Source organism: Marmota monax, unplaced genomic scaffold (genome assembly GCF_021218885.2).
Source record: "Marmota monax isolate L192 unplaced genomic scaffold, Marmota_monax_Labrador192_F-V1.1 WCK01_AAM20220418_F8-fsc00036, whole genome shotgun sequence".
In the NCBI taxonomy this organism is placed as follows: Eukaryota; Metazoa; Chordata; class Mammalia; order Rodentia; family Sciuridae; genus Marmota; species Marmota monax.
In genome coordinates, this window is record NW_026694491.1 from 11,287,362 (window position 1) to 11,303,336 (window position 15,975).

A 15,975-nucleotide genomic window follows, 5' to 3' on the forward strand; every position below is an offset into this window, starting at 1 on the left:
ATTAACTTACTATCCTTAAAAGTACTCTATAAAATGAACATTAAAATAAAAAAGGAATTTCAAAAAAGTTGATCTTGTAGGGTAGAAGGGAAATAGTGCCACCTGCAGATAACTAAGAAACACATCTAGAATTGGAGATCAGTTAGAAAATCATTGCATCAATTTTCTAATCTAGTTTCATTTACTGCTAGAGAACTTAAATTTAGTTTTGCTCAAAAATATTTTTACTAATATTTTCACTGAAACAACTTCTAAGAATTAATCTATTTTTTAAATGCAGAGATTATTGAATAATTCTTTATGGATAAACACATGACAATGAATACTGGATAAGGCTAAAAAAGAGAACCTCCAATTTAAAAATAAATTATATCTCAAAAAGTTAAATTCTGAATGCACTTTTTCTATAGAAACAGTGGTTAGTTTTCCTAGCCTGGCTGCAAAACAGAGTTTAACAGCCATTTTTCCCAAAGTATACAAATGATAACACCTACATGAGAAAGTACATAAGACTGAACATGTGATGTTAGAAAACTACCAAGGTTTCTTTGTGGTTAAAGAAATCAATAACCAGTCAAATCTCAAAATTTACTTAAGAAAGTTTCTGAGAGTTGAATAACAGAAGGTGCTAACAGAAAATATAAATTCTAGATATTTTAGATGGGAAAAAAAGAAAAAGATTTTGGTGATGATAAGAGAATGAAACAGAAGGAGCTTTTTCTACCCTTTCCTTCATATAAAACTTAAGTTAGCCATTTCAAAACAAGGGATTCCCTTGTCAATTTCAAATTAATTAAATTTGGTTGTCATTCTAAAATAAGCTATAATCTCTCTATGTATTTGGAGTCAAGTAACTAAAAGAAAAACATGCCAAATTTAGTCAAGAGGTACATGCAGATACAGCTTCAATCTTCTACATTGATGGCTCTAAAGTGAACTATGATACCTGCTAATGTAGGCCTGTTTGAAGTCTGGTCTCATACTTATTGCTTGTCGATAAAGTTGATCTGCTTCTTCTAACCGGGACTCATTTGCTCGGATAAGGTTGGCCAGATTGATATAAACATTTAGGTGGTTAGGAGCAATTCTAGCTGCATATTTTTTACCAGGAATAATCTGTTTAGAAGAAAAGGTATTTTCATTATTTGATATTTCAGTACCAAATAAAGATAAAAAGTAAGTTTTCCTAGGGGCTTATTTAAAGTAACACAGAAAACAGTAACATTATGCTGCCAGTTTTACTAATGTATCAAATTAAATATAAAAATGTGAAAGTGAACATGTGTAATATTCACAAAACGTAAAATTTTGTGGCAATAAAGGACAATTTTTCATTCATGCCAGCTAAATGCAACCATTGATAGCTTTTTATTCATATCTACTTTTTCTAAAGTCAGATAAATCAGATATTTTAGAGGCCAAGATTTCTTTAAAAATTGGCATCAGAAAAGGAAAAAACCCAGATCTCCTGCCTCTCAGTCCAACTGTACACTTTGTCAATTTTTTTTTTTGTCAGCAAAATATTTCCTGAGGGCAGTTAATTTTATTTCAGAGTTATACTTAAAACTAACTTGTTTGATAAATACATGTTCTAGTCAGTTGATTATTCAGGTTAAAAAAAGGTCATTACATATAATATAGATGGATCCAATTTTTTAACGAACACAATAAATTATCTGATTAAAAAACCTATAATAAGTATAAATTTAACATATCATTTTAGAATTGAAATAATCCTCAGGATATGTGGTCCAACTTTGTTTTTAGAAAATTTATTAAAGTATCCAATCATTAATATTGCTATTTTAATGAGAAATCTGCAGCACAAATTGTTTTCTGAACAGATCTTTCATCTTTGATACTATATTGTTATATCTGATGAATTTCTGCTTATATCATTCTAACAAGTGATTAAAACAATTTAGCAACAGAGACATTCTATTTTATCACTTATATTCATTTTTTGGATAGGAAAAATGTTGAATTTATTGCTTAAAGTACACAAAATCCTCCTCATATAGACTATAAGACTATAAATAGACTATAAAAATAATTAAACATCAAGTTAGCTAGAAAAGTAAATGTAATCATTTATAACACTTTCTATAGAAATAGAAAATTCTGTAAGACACCTTACTTTTTATATGAACAAACTGAAGAAAAAGATTTCCCATCCAAATAATACTATTCAACATGGACACAGAGGAGACATGACACAATAGATTAAATTATGACAACTTACTTGAGGCATTAGTGATTTAGCCATCATGTAAGATTCTTCAGCTTCTCTAGTTCTATTTAAATTTTTATAAGTTCTTCCTACATTCATGTGGGCTCCAATATCATCTAAAAGAAAAAAATCATTCATTGAGAGGTATAATAGTATTCAAGGTTACTGAGAAGACATGCTTCTAGAAATAAACTAGGTAAAAAATACAAAAGAGGGAAACAGATCTTGCTTTTCCTCTGCTCTGAACTTTTTTCTTTTTTTGGTAGTAGGGATTTAACCCAGGGGCAGTAACACTGAGCCATATCCTCAGCCCATTTTATTTTTATTTTTGAGACATGGGCTTGCTAAATTGCTTAGGGCCTCACTAAGTTGCTGAGGCTGGCTCACACTTATGATCCTCTTGCCTCAGTCTCCTGAGTAGCTGGGATTATAGGCAGAGGATGCCACCATGCCTGGTTCTCTGAACTTCTTTTAACATAACTTGGTATAACTTATGATTAATGGTATACTAAAAAATCATGTATAGCAATGTGAAGGCAGAAAATGTATTTAACATGAAAAATCTATTTCAATCACTCTCTAAAGGGTTAGGACAACATAGGTCATGATGACATTACCTTACTACTGTTCACTATATTTTACTATCTTATACTAAAGCTTATTTCTATTTCCTTAATCTCATAGTTTTGGAATTCAATAAAAAAATATGGTTCAACTCTGTAAGTGAAAAGGATCATCATGAGTCCTAGAATTAGCTCAAGTATTATAGCTAACAAATATGTATAAAAGTCAGAGACTAAAAGAATTTTGTGATAAGCTTTTTAAAAATGTGTGAATGTGACTGTAATGACACAATAATGGAATATAGGGTAACAGTATTATGTAAGATGCTGTGGCCCTTCTCTCTTAAATGATGATACAACACTATATAATTCATGAAAAACTTATAAAAAGATTATGTTAACTTTGGAATGCCAGGAAATTATGCCTCATTTTTCAAAATGGAAAAATACAATCAATTTTTTTTCAAGGAAAGAAAAATACAGAAAAATATGAGGACTCAATGCATATTAGTTTTAAAAAGATACACTTCCCAGTAAATACTTCAAAGGTTTGGAACAAAGATAAAAGGAAGAGAGATCTTAAATTAGACAATTTTTATTCAACAAGGATATCTAACAGACATGACAAGGTTTCAACTGGTGAATACTACTTGCCTGTGACACCGACGATTTTGCAATTGTGGAATAATTCTCTGACTGCAACTCCCAGGACACATAGGGGCCAAGCATATCTATCTTGGGTATTCCCCTAGGAGGAGAGCAACAGTCCTAAGATCTTGCTACATTATGCTTCAGGTTGGCAACTGTGTGTACTGTATAAAAAATGGCAGATGTAGTATAAATTTGGTTTGAGAACTGGGGGATAAAGTTGGAGGTAAGGGAGTTTTTCATTTTAGATGTACTGCCCAGTCTTATGGAGTCAGTAGGGTTAAGAAAGCAAAAACAAAACAAAAAAACCTCAGGCTAGTTATTGCAACCCTACTTGCAAACTAGAATACCTGTTTTTAAAAAGTTTCAAAGGGAATTCTGCTTTACAGCCAGGAGTGAAAAATTATCTAATTATCAAGTGTGTATAAAAATACACAGTAGGTAATCTTTGCTTTTATAGAACTGATTTGTTTTTTAATTTTTAACATCAATTAAATCCACAGTTTTTGTTATAAAGAAACATATACAGTAAAAATGAAGGATATATAGAAAGTGAAAAAGTTATATAGTAATGAATTTAATCTAACAAAAAATTAAACGGGAAATGTATATAAAGAAAAATGTAAATAATGAGGTCAGCTGAGTGCTTGTACTAAAATAAGTCTCAACCAGGTTTAGAAAAGAAAGAGGTTATTTACTTAAGATAAAAAAATAAAGCAAATTATAACCCACTGGAATTAGGTGGAATAATAAGAAGTTATTGCCATCAATGCAGTCTTCAGACATTATAATAAAGTAGCTCCATTTTTTCAAAGAACAAAAGACAGCAATTAGATATCCTTTAGCAATAAAATGGCTACTTAATAAGACTTAAAAAATGACATAATTTGTAAGAAGAATTTATAAGTTATAAAGTTAAAACATCCCAAAGGATTTTGGGAACAGTATTATTTCTAAAGTAAATTTAAATTCTAAAAAAGGCAAGAAGATGAAAAAAAATCAAAGATATTTAAATAACTAAGGAGCTATAGAGAAGTCAAAGCACAAATTTGTTTATCTGAGTAAATTATTCAAATCAAGCATAGCATAAGTTAGTCTGCTTTTAATTCAATGTAAATGAGGACATTATAAATCTTAAATGTACTCTCAGTCTGTCAATAACTGTTTTTCTAATAAACTCATATTTTTCAGAACCCTAGTTGGGTAGTGTTTCATTCCTTCTCTCTCCTCAAATTTCTAATATCTTATTTTCATCAGGGAAATGAGAACAGAGAGGAATTTATGACTCATCCCATTATCGATGCTCTCAACCAATCTATGTGAATATACATACTCAGTTTTCCCTTCTATACCTCCTCTCTGATCTAAGACCAACCAATCTACTTACACACTGAATCATGTTCATTTTCTCCATGTGACTCTGCTCATACTATCTTTGTACTGCTAAAATCTCTGTTCTTTTATACAGTAAATCTCTTTGAAAGAGTTGTTTGTATAATTATTTGTACTTCTTCATTTCCAAGTGACTCATGGATAGAATTCAGGACATCCAAGAACTTGGAAGAGAATGTAATTACATTTTAATTTTCATTAACATGTATGAGTAAATTAGAATTTCCTTCAATTAGAAACACAGGCAAATCCTAATAAGTAGTAACAATACCTTGACTTTGTCATTTAGAAACCACAGATTTTTTATATGACATTACAATTGTAGATACTGTGAAATTTAATTTTCATTTACCATTCCTCTTAAATGACCAGTTATTAGAAGCACCATGGGCTTGCATGTGATCTCAGTCATCCTGTCTACATGTGATGTAGAAGGCAAATTGTCAGGCAAATGTGTATGCCTGCTAATGCTTTAGCCAAAAGAATGCAATCAAGAATTCTCACACCGATGTCCAAACTATTTTGCTTCCCAGTATTCCCTGTCCACAAAATTATCAATTAAAAATAAAATTTATAAATATCTGGAAACTCCTAAAACTCTTTTAAAATTATTCCCATCCTGATGACATCCAAGTTAAAGTACAGGTCCACTATCTTTTCTGATTAAACAGTTTCAAAGATTTTTACTTAGATAAAAATGAAATCAATGCTCTCTAGGCAAAACAATACAAAACAAAACAAAAAAATTGGAGGATTCTGATGTATCTTAAGGGTAGATTATCCTTGACTTTTAAAAGGGTTTACAGTAACTGTAACTTTATTTACAAAACTGTGAACTGGGATTTTTAAAAATACACTTGCAATTATCAAAACAAGAAAAATAAATTGGTTATCTAACATAACATGCATGTGGTCTGATCAAAGACTATCATGTAATTTATTCCCATTGTATGCAACAAAAGCCTTCACACGTTTTTTTAATTGAAAGAGCCTTAGGATGTTATGAATCCCTACTCTGTGTGATTTAATGCTATTTCAGGGCTTAAATGATCATCTCTATACTTGTTACTATTCAGTCTTTTGGGACAAAATCTAAGTCATTCTTTTTAGCTCTATCTTGGTTACATTCTCCCAAACTCCAATAACTATTCATAATACAGTGAAATAATGTCACTTCATCTGTCAAAGTAATCTATGAACATAGCAAAAAACAAACCAAACCACACAAAGAATAAGAAGTCTCTGAATATCACTTTCAACTTTTATAAGCTTTTTTATTCATAAATATTTCTAATAAACTTGATTACCTGTCCTCCCAAGTCTATGACTTATTAAAAGAGTAATTATGAAAGTGTGATACTTATGTCATACATAGAGAGGTTCAGCAAGTATATCTAAAAAACTATAAAGGTGACAACTGATAATGATGGAGAAAATTATTTAAAACTAAGTGCCCATACTTGCAACATTCTCTGATTAAATACACTGTTTACTAGATTAAATTGCACTTATACACATTTATTAACATACACGTTTAGTCTTCAGAACAATGCTGAGACAAAAATCATTATTCCAATTTAAAAATGAGAAAAACTTTGGCTGAAGGGGTCTAAATAAGAGTCTCAAAGCCTGTGTAACCTGACATCAAAACTTTCTCTAAATACTCCTAGAATGAATCTAAAAGACTTCAAAAGTAATGAATTAAAACAACCACATTTAGTGATTCTTGATTGTGTATAGGATGCTACAAGATAATGTAGGAGTTAAAAGATAAATCCAATGTTTTATATGCAATTTAATAAATATTTTGAGCAAATTAACATTTCAATAATAAAATATGGCACTTCAGAGAATATATTTAAAAAAAAAGAGTAGTTGTAAGGGATTTTACATGAGAAATACTTTTTTTAGGTGGAAAGATGGGAAGGTAATTTAGAATAAGAGCCTATTTTTTGTAGGGTTATAAAAAATGGGTTATAAAAGATCATGTCTAGCAGGGATATGCTGGAAAGTAAATGGGAGGAAAGGGAGAAAGGAGAGGTTCAAGAAGAATACAAACAGATCATTATCCAAAGTACACGTATGAAGACACGAATTGGTGTGAATATACTTTGTATACAAGCAGAGACATGAAAAATTGTGCTCTATATGTGTAATATGAATTGTAATGCATTCCGCAGTCATATATAAAATAAAAAAAATAAGAAGAATATAAACAGAGCCAAAGTAGAAGAACAGTATGTGTACCCAATATTTCAAGAAAAACTAATCTTGATGAAAGAGTTATAGGAGATAAAACTGGAGGGAAAGACCAATTGTTCCATTTCTATAATCTTCTGTTAATCTTTCTCTAATTCAAACTTGGCTTTGTCTTGGAGACAAGGTTACCTTGCTTGTACCTATTCCAAGTGTTGACTGAGTTCTTTTTCTTATCCTTTGTAACACTGGGCCTGGAAGAAGATTAGATGTTCTCCTTGATCCCTGAAGCCACTTGCAGACAATTATCAATCCTTTCAAAAATCACTCTTGTCTAAACATCAGGTCATTGAACTCTATTGTCCATTATCCCTCCAAGTTGCAGTCACTAGTCCCTGTGTGCATATTATAGTGTACATACTTGATACTGGGTTCCTATTGCTCCCTCCAACATCATGACAGTCAAAATTCTTAGCCATTTCAAAATCTATACAGATTTAATATTGTGGCCTTGATGCCTTTCTTCCAATGATTTTCACCTCTTTCTACCAGTTTAGGTTGCTCCAACAGACACAATCATACCTCCTAGAAAAAACTGGGGGCAGTACCCAGTACTCTGTACTTCTGTGAGGACACTTAAGGTGGTGGATTACTTTTGGTTGTTAATCTGAATTGAAAGTAATGGCATTGGTGGGTACGGATCACATTTGGTACATATCCTATAATAAAGTTCTACACTGTTGAAATGTCAACTGTAGTCCCTACTGAAAATATTGCTGCTCTAGCTACACTCTGACCAACCATTCTTCAGACCTGTAATCTGCTGATCCTGTAACTATTTCACTACCACTTACCAAGTTTCTCATCTACTCTAAACCAATTTAAATTCTGTAACTCATCATTATAATCATTCCGTTCTTTTTTTTTTTTTTTTTTTTTGCTTAGTTATACATGTCTGACAAAATTTTAACTCTTTTGAATTGAATTCTTCATTACCACTGTAGCTAAAAAGTAGTAGGAGAAAAACCTGTAACTATACCAACTGGTTTAATTTTAAATTAATACTAATCTAAAGTAGGGTGTCAGAGTTGCCTGGCAATTATACTCTATTTTCCTAATCTATATAATAGGAAACTATTTTCCTAGTTTCCTTGATCTTTGTTTCTCTAAGTGTGATTTGTAGACTAAGCATCAATGGGAACTTAAGAGAAATGCAGAATTTTAGGCTCTATCTAACTCTTCATCAGAATATACTTTATAACAAACTCTCTGATTCATATATACATTAAGTTTATGAAGCAAATTCTTGGATCACTATTTCATATCTTTTTCTGTTCTTAGATCTCAAACACTTCTTCCTTTTTATTCTCTACTAATGATTTTACCTTCTATTTCACCAAGAAAACCGAAACAAACAAAAGAAAACTCCAGAAACTTCCTCCTTGTCATCTATTCTCCTGCCTCTTTCCACATCCATATACTGTGCCTTCTGTTACCACATTTACTGTCAGTACCAATTTGAATAAAATCCTCATCTTTAGCACCAGATCCTTTCTGGATACTGGGTCCCTATTGCTCCTTCCTCTCATCTGTTCAATATCATCATCTAGTTATTTGTCTTCCCACGTGGCATTATTACTTTCCCCAACTGTACTGGATTAGCCCCAAAGGTACTTTTTTTCTTCCACTTCCGAATTGTCTCCAATTCTTCTTCTACTCTCTTAAAATCACTTCTACCAAGCTTGTGCATCCAGTACTCCATCAAAAAGCACATTTCACTGTCATCCAACAACTATGTTAAAAGAAAAAATTCTCAAATATATAATATAAATGTTTTTCCCCCAAAAATGTTGTTTTCCTTCTAAAAAAAAACAAAACCAAACCATTCATCAATTTACTAATAATGCTTACCTGGCTGAACATGAGTAGCCTGTAGAAAGTATTTCAAAGCTCTCTCAAAGTTCTTTTCATTTTCCAGAGCATGACCCACATTATTCCATAATTTGGCATTATTTTTATTTACCTTAAATACAATTAAAATGAAGTAAATTACATACTAAAAAAATGACTCCAATTCACACAGATATTTGAGTGGTGTACTATTAGGAATGGATTGTTTCATAGAGATGTCCCTGGAGATGAAGTCAAATGAAGACTGCTTCACCATATTTACTCTCTTCTTCCCCTAATGATATACTAAAACCACAAAAGTCTAATTTCACCTATTTTATGTTATTAGAATTGTACTTAAAATTTTACATAATCAAAACATTAAGTGCTGTGTGAAAATTTCTATTCTATTCATATTCCTTCAAGAAAGAAGGTATTAGAATATGAGAATGTTCTTAAAACATTGTATTGATGACTTATTTTTATTCTTAACATGTTTAAAGCTACTTAAGTACTCTATTATGGTAAAAGGAACCCTAAGTTCTGAGTCAATGTGTGCTTTTAGAGTTCTCAGATGTGCAAGGTATTCTTACAGGCAAAGGATGATACCCAACCAAGGAATTATCAATTATGACTATAGGTTTTATTTTTTTAATTTTTTTTTTAGTTGTAGATTGATACAATACCTTTATTTTATTTACTTTTTTTAATGTGGTGCTGAATATCGAACCCAGTGTGTCACACATGCTAGACAAGTGCTCTACCACTGATCTATAACCATGACTATAGGTTTTAACCATTGTTCTGAGAGTGAGAATAAAGAAATTTTCAAAAAATACGGGCTCAAGGTTCACTTGTCTGCAGAGCTCAGGGAGAAGGTGGAACTACTGGAACTACTATTGTGGTCTAGAGGACAGTCATCTGTTATGTACAGTCAGCAATTCCATAAAGCTAGGCAAAAGAGAATAAAGAAATAGCCAAAATAAAGTAAGAATTATGAGATTTGAAGATGGGCACTGATAAGGAAGAGCTAAAATAATTCTTCGCTGATAACCTTTATAGAAAACAAATGTGTGGTTTTAAAAGAACTTTTTTTAGATATTTATTGTCCATTCTATAAGAAATGCTTTACCACTACTTTCTATCAGTTCTGATCTTTTCCATATTAGTAACCATTGATTATCTTTTAGATAGCAGGATTCTATTTTTGTTTGTTGTGTTATTTTATTTCATTGAATCTAAGGCACATCAACTATAGAACTCACCACTATTTAATGAACCATTAAGAAAAAAAAGTCAATAATTAATTTAGAGATAACTTTCAATGTAAGATTTATGCTTGTTCCAGGTATTCAGGTTAGGAAAAAATGTGTACCCTTAGAACCAATGAAATTCAGTACTCCTTATCATGTGGAATTCTAACATGTATGTAGCACTGAAAGAAATATTAACATACTCTTTGAATATACAGCCATGTACTATGTAGATAATTTGTTTATGCCATAAATAATATAAAGAACAAATTATTTTCAATAACTTTTTGGTAAATGACTTAATATTGACAGTTAATGTCTGATTAAAAGTAAAAACAGCTAAGAAATGGCTAAAAAACAAACAAACAAAAAACCTCTCTCTCTATATATATATCACTGATGCCATACTTTCCTATGATTCTGAACCATACTTTACCTTTAAGGCTGACATGAACAATGTATATTCAGACTCCCAATCCCAATTTCTGTGAAGTGTTTTTAAGGCATGAGTAAGTAACACCATGGATAGACACACCCAGGACAGTTTTTTAAATACACTGTTTAAGAGACCAAAAAAAAAAAAAAAAAAAATTATATCATCAAAAGCATTTAACTTTATAGGAAAGGTAAAAATATGCTAAATGTTCCTAAAGATAATGTTCCTAAAGATAATTCTAACAATCACCCAACTTTGTAGGGAACCAACACCAAAAAAAAAAAAAAAAAAAAAAGTATTATGAATATGACCTTGAAATCCAGTGTTCAATTACATGACACAGTTGTTCCTGTGCAGGAATAGTTCTACCTATCCAGCCATCCAGAGGTATTCAAGTCCTTTATATAAAATGTTGTAGTACTTGAATAACCTATGCATACCTTGTAGTATACTTTAAATCATCACTAGATTACTTATAATACCCTGTACAAGGTAAATGCTACATAAAGAGTCAAGAAAAAAGTCCCCACATGTCAATAATGATGTTACTTTTATTTTGAAATATATTAAATCTGTGGTTTGTTGAATCTGAAAATGCAAAACCTAGAGATACAGAGGACCAACTTTATACTGACATTTAACTCTTTCAAAAGCTTTTTTCAGAATGACAGCAAATTAATAAATCTAGTTTTAATTGTGACTTTTTATATTTAGCATCCTTGGTACCACTACCTACAACTTGAATACTGCTGTGTTTATAAAGGGTCAACCTTACCTCTTGGCTATATTTAAAGTATGTTTTGCTTAAAAATTATACCATAGGCCATTACAACATTCTTAGAATAATTTTATACTTTAAAATCTGAACTGTCTATTAAAGGGCATAGTAAAATTAACTCCTAATAAAATAGATACAAATTACTTATACAACTTCAGGCTATTTGAGACTCAATTCCTCATTTATAAAAAGATGGTTATACATCATTAATCTCTATGATTCCATTTAGTATTAATGTTATCTGAGTTTGTGTTTTTGCTCCCATACCATGGTTCAATTTCTTATATTTTGAAAGATTCACTTAACCAGAGTAAAAAAGTATGAATCATTTAGAAAATGGTCATTGGAAGCAGTAAGATGTAAACCTGAACCAAGACTGTTGTTTACTAGCTATGTGATCTTGGGTAATTCAAGTAACTTATATAAGCTTCAATTTGCACTTCTGTAAAATAAAGTTAGGAAGTACTAAGATTAAATGAGAAAATAAATCTAAAGGGTAGACTCTTGGCAGATGGTAGGTACTCAAAAATCAGTAATGAGTATACTTGGATATATGGGTAGAAAGTAAGAGAAAAGGTTTGAAAGATGGTGGTGAAAACTGTAGATATGGGTGAAATTACCTATGAAGGACGTGCAGTAAAACGAAAGTGGCTATCACTCTGAAAAATACAAATATTCAAAGAGCACATACAGCAAGGAGTAACTTGATAGAAGTGAATGGATAGTGAAGATAATCAGGAAACTTTTTAGAGAAACCAGGGAAAAATTTTTAAAATAAAAATGTTGACTGGATGTAAGTACTTGGAGAAAATTTGCTAGAAAAATAATGAAGAGAAATCAGAATTTTTTGGGTTAGGTGACTAGAAAATGAAAGTGAGAGAAGTAAGCATTTCTATTTCAAGTTGCAGATCTAAATTTAATATTGTCAACATTAGTGTTTTTAACCATTAACAATTTGCTTGATTTGACAATTTTAGTGATACATATAGACAATGGGCTAAAACTTATTACAATAATCATTTCTAAGTATACTGTTCCTTAATAGTTTAAGGCAACTAGGAAACTAAGCTTATGATGAAGATAGTGATAGCAAGAAATTATGAATTGCCTATTATATGCAGTTTATATATATTGAGAACTCAATATGACTCACTTAAGAAGGATGACTATATGTTCATTGCATATGGAAGTGGAAATGGTCATTTGTGACTTTAGTTTCAATAATATCCTTGTTTTCAATTGGGTCTGACTCAAGTTTGTTCTGTCTCAGGCTGTAAAATAAAATTACATAAATATTGGGAAGAAGACAGAGTGAGTAGGTACTGTGGAGCTTTCCTAACTTGAATCATAGACAATGAGAAGAAAACATTAAGATGAAAAAACCCAAAAGATTAAAAAAGTATAATTTACAAAACTGAACAAAATACAGATTTAAAATACTTTAATGTCACATTTAATTCTATATTTAGCAAGCATTAAATGAACAAACATTTTAATTTACCTTTTGTTTAAAATTTTCTGCCACCCATGGGCTACCAAAATACAGAATCCCATGCTAGGAACATACAGTACACGCTCAGCAACAACAAATCCAACAGGAAAAAAAAGGTTTGATGCTGGAATAAATGGCAATGCCATTAAACAAAGTGCCTAGAAAGAAAAAGATAGTTTAATTTTATTAAATTAAAAAACTAAACACTCAATACCTAAATCCAAAATTTTATCACTTCATTTGGATAAATGCATTTGTGGACCATTTAAAAATGATAGTACGAAGAATACTAATTTAAACAGTAAGAAGACAATTTAGGGGTGGTATAAACATCAGGATGTATGTAAGCAAGATGTGATGGAAGTCTTAAATTCTGGAACTTATAACTGGAGGATATCTTTGAAAATAATATTCCTAGGTATATTGTTTAGGAATGATTATTTTCTTGAAATTAAAACCTGAAACTTTAATAGCATTTTAAATTTGAAAAGTATATTTAGCTACACTGTTTTTTCACTGTATTTTTTCTATGAGAAATATACTTGCCTAGTGAAATATAAAAAAAAAAATGATCAATGGTAAATATTTACATCTTTAAGTGAAAACTGAAACTAGGTGTATCCTGTTAATAAAAAAAAAAACTTTTTTGAAAATATTTCTAAAATGACATATTCAACTCAATAGTAAGAAAACAAATAAACCAATTAAAAAATGGGCAAAGGAGTTGAATATATTTCTCAAAAGCAAATATTCAAATGGTCAGAGATATATGAAAAAATACTCAAAATAAGAAATGCAGATTAAAATCACAATGAGATATCACCTCAGCCTAGTTAGAATGATTGTTATAAAAAAAGAAAAAAAAAGAAAATACACATAGGTAGGGATGGGAAGGGAAACTTTGCATACTGATGGTGGACATCTAAATATAACATAGTCATTATGAAAAAGAGTACAGAGATTATTCAAAACATTTAAAATGTGAATTCCATATGATCCAGCAATCCCTTTACTGGGTATATATCTAGATGAAATGAAATTATTATGTTGAAGAGACATATACACTCCCATATTCACTGTGGTATTATTTACAATATGCAAGAAATAGAATCACATTCAATCAAACGGACTGAATGGATAAACAGATTTAAAAATACAGAGTACTTATGTATAATGGCAATATTATTCAGCCTTAAAAAGAAGGAAATCTTGTTATTTCAACATACACCAGCCTGGAGGAGATTATATTAAATGAAATAAAGACAGGCACAGAAGACAAATGCTTTCACTTACACATGAGATCTAAAAAAATCCCACAATCAGAAGAGAGTAGAATGATAATTGCTGGGGACAGAGGAAATGGTGCAGAACACAAAATTTAATTTAATTTACCAGAATAAAAAACTTTTTAAAAATTAAAAAAATGTTTACACATCTAACTTTTTTACATATGGCCAAAATAAACTGATAGGAAAATATGTTAAAAAATTTTCAACAAAATTACACAAGTTGATAACATAAATATGTTTTTGTAACTTTATTACTCTAAGAAACCACATAATACTGGAAACTGAAGACTTTTTATTCTATGCAAGAATTTCTAAAATTATAATACATATACTGAGATAAAATGTCATAAAAATGCTCAGATTTATTACCCTTGTGAATATGGGATGAAATGTGGTTTTTTTTTAATTATAAAGCCACAAAAAATTAGCACAATTGTGAAAAATTAATTAGCAAACTTGTGAAAGGATTTAAGTTTGTTTGTCATCAGGACATCTTTCTATGGGCATCTGTTTCTATGTTATTTCCCTGATTTGTTTCACAGTACCTAAATAAATAATAAGTTAATCTCCAGCTTCAGAAGTTTGCATCTTTTCTAATGCAAAGAACTGTCTCTTCCTTATCAAACTTTATTAGTAAAATATAGATGTAGAGATGCATATACTTAGAAAAGAATACTTTCTGCATGAATATTCTTTCATATATTATGACTTCACGTAATATTGAATCTGAGAAAAAGTACCATTCTCAAGCTGCTATGTATCACACTAATTTATGTCTGAAATTTCAGTATTATTAAAATAAAAACGTAAAGTATTTAGAGTGCACATAATTTTTCACTTCCTAGATATGCTTGACAAAAATAATTTCCCATTAATTCATGGTTGTTCTAAAGCAATTTCATTTGTAGGAATTAAAAGTGTTAAATTCATTCAGAGATGCATCTTAGACTGATTTATAAGTTACAAAAAAAAATCTCTCAGGAAAAGTTTATTGGTTCTAGGATAAGAAATGTGTAAATGTTAGTCTAATGACTAAACTCATAAGTTCTATCAAGTTCTATTTAATGCTCTTTATTAATGTATGCCAATCTAGTTAATTATGAATAATTTTTAATTTTCTTCTAATAACATACACTGTCTTGAAAAGGAAGGATAACAGAAAGAGCTATGAGTTTGAAATCAACCTATCACTTATTTCTTACTTAATAGAAAGTAAACTACTCTATCACCTTGAGACTATTTTTTCATAAATGAAAAAAGACTAACTACTTAAATTGTTGTGACACACATGACATCTTATTTAATAAGCGTTAACATGGTATCTGTTGTTGAAATTACATCTTTGCTCTATTGTTCCTTTGTAGAGATTTTCAGAAAATACCATTTAAAAAATAGTACATTTAAAGCAGTTATACTCAAGGTCACAACTGTTCCTTTTCTAATGTACATAATACATAATTTATATAAATCTATTTCATTGGCATTATTCTCTTTTTTAAAAAATCTAGCTTATGTTACATATACCATCATTTCATTGGTCAAGCTTTAATTCAATCTCTCCTTTTTGTTTCAATCTTTCTTTTACCAGAACCCCAATTCTGAATTATTCTGACATTTATCTATGCTGTTTGTATTTGAGCAGCTTGAGTAAGTCCCAAAGCTGACTAGATTAATATCCTCATAAATTCATGACCACCAACTTCAAATTGATTCTTTTTTTTTTTTTTTTCTGTATCAGGGATTGAACCCAGGGCCCTTAACCACTGAGCTACATCCCCAGCCCTTTTTATTTTTTGAGACAGGGTCTT

The 15,975-nt window shown here is 30.3% G+C and overlaps 1 protein-coding gene across 1 annotated transcript in view; it reads right to left on the bottom strand.

Annotated features, from left to right (window-relative positions):
* Tmtc3 (transmembrane O-mannosyltransferase targeting cadherins 3) overlaps positions 1-15,975 on the bottom strand; it is a 47,002-nt gene that overhangs the window by 6,288 nt on the left and 24,739 nt on the right. Inside the window, exons 8-12 of the mRNA XM_046419232.2 lie at positions 12,888-13,036; positions 10,609-10,729; positions 8,941-9,052; positions 2,243-2,346; positions 947-1,116 (exon numbers count right to left, since the gene is read on the bottom strand). Of these exons, the coding sequence (XP_046275188.1) occupies positions 947-1,116; positions 2,243-2,346; positions 8,941-9,052; positions 10,609-10,729; positions 12,888-13,036 (656 nt within the window). The remainder of the gene's footprint in view (positions 1-946; positions 1,117-2,242; positions 2,347-8,940; positions 9,053-10,608; positions 10,730-12,887; positions 13,037-15,975) is intronic.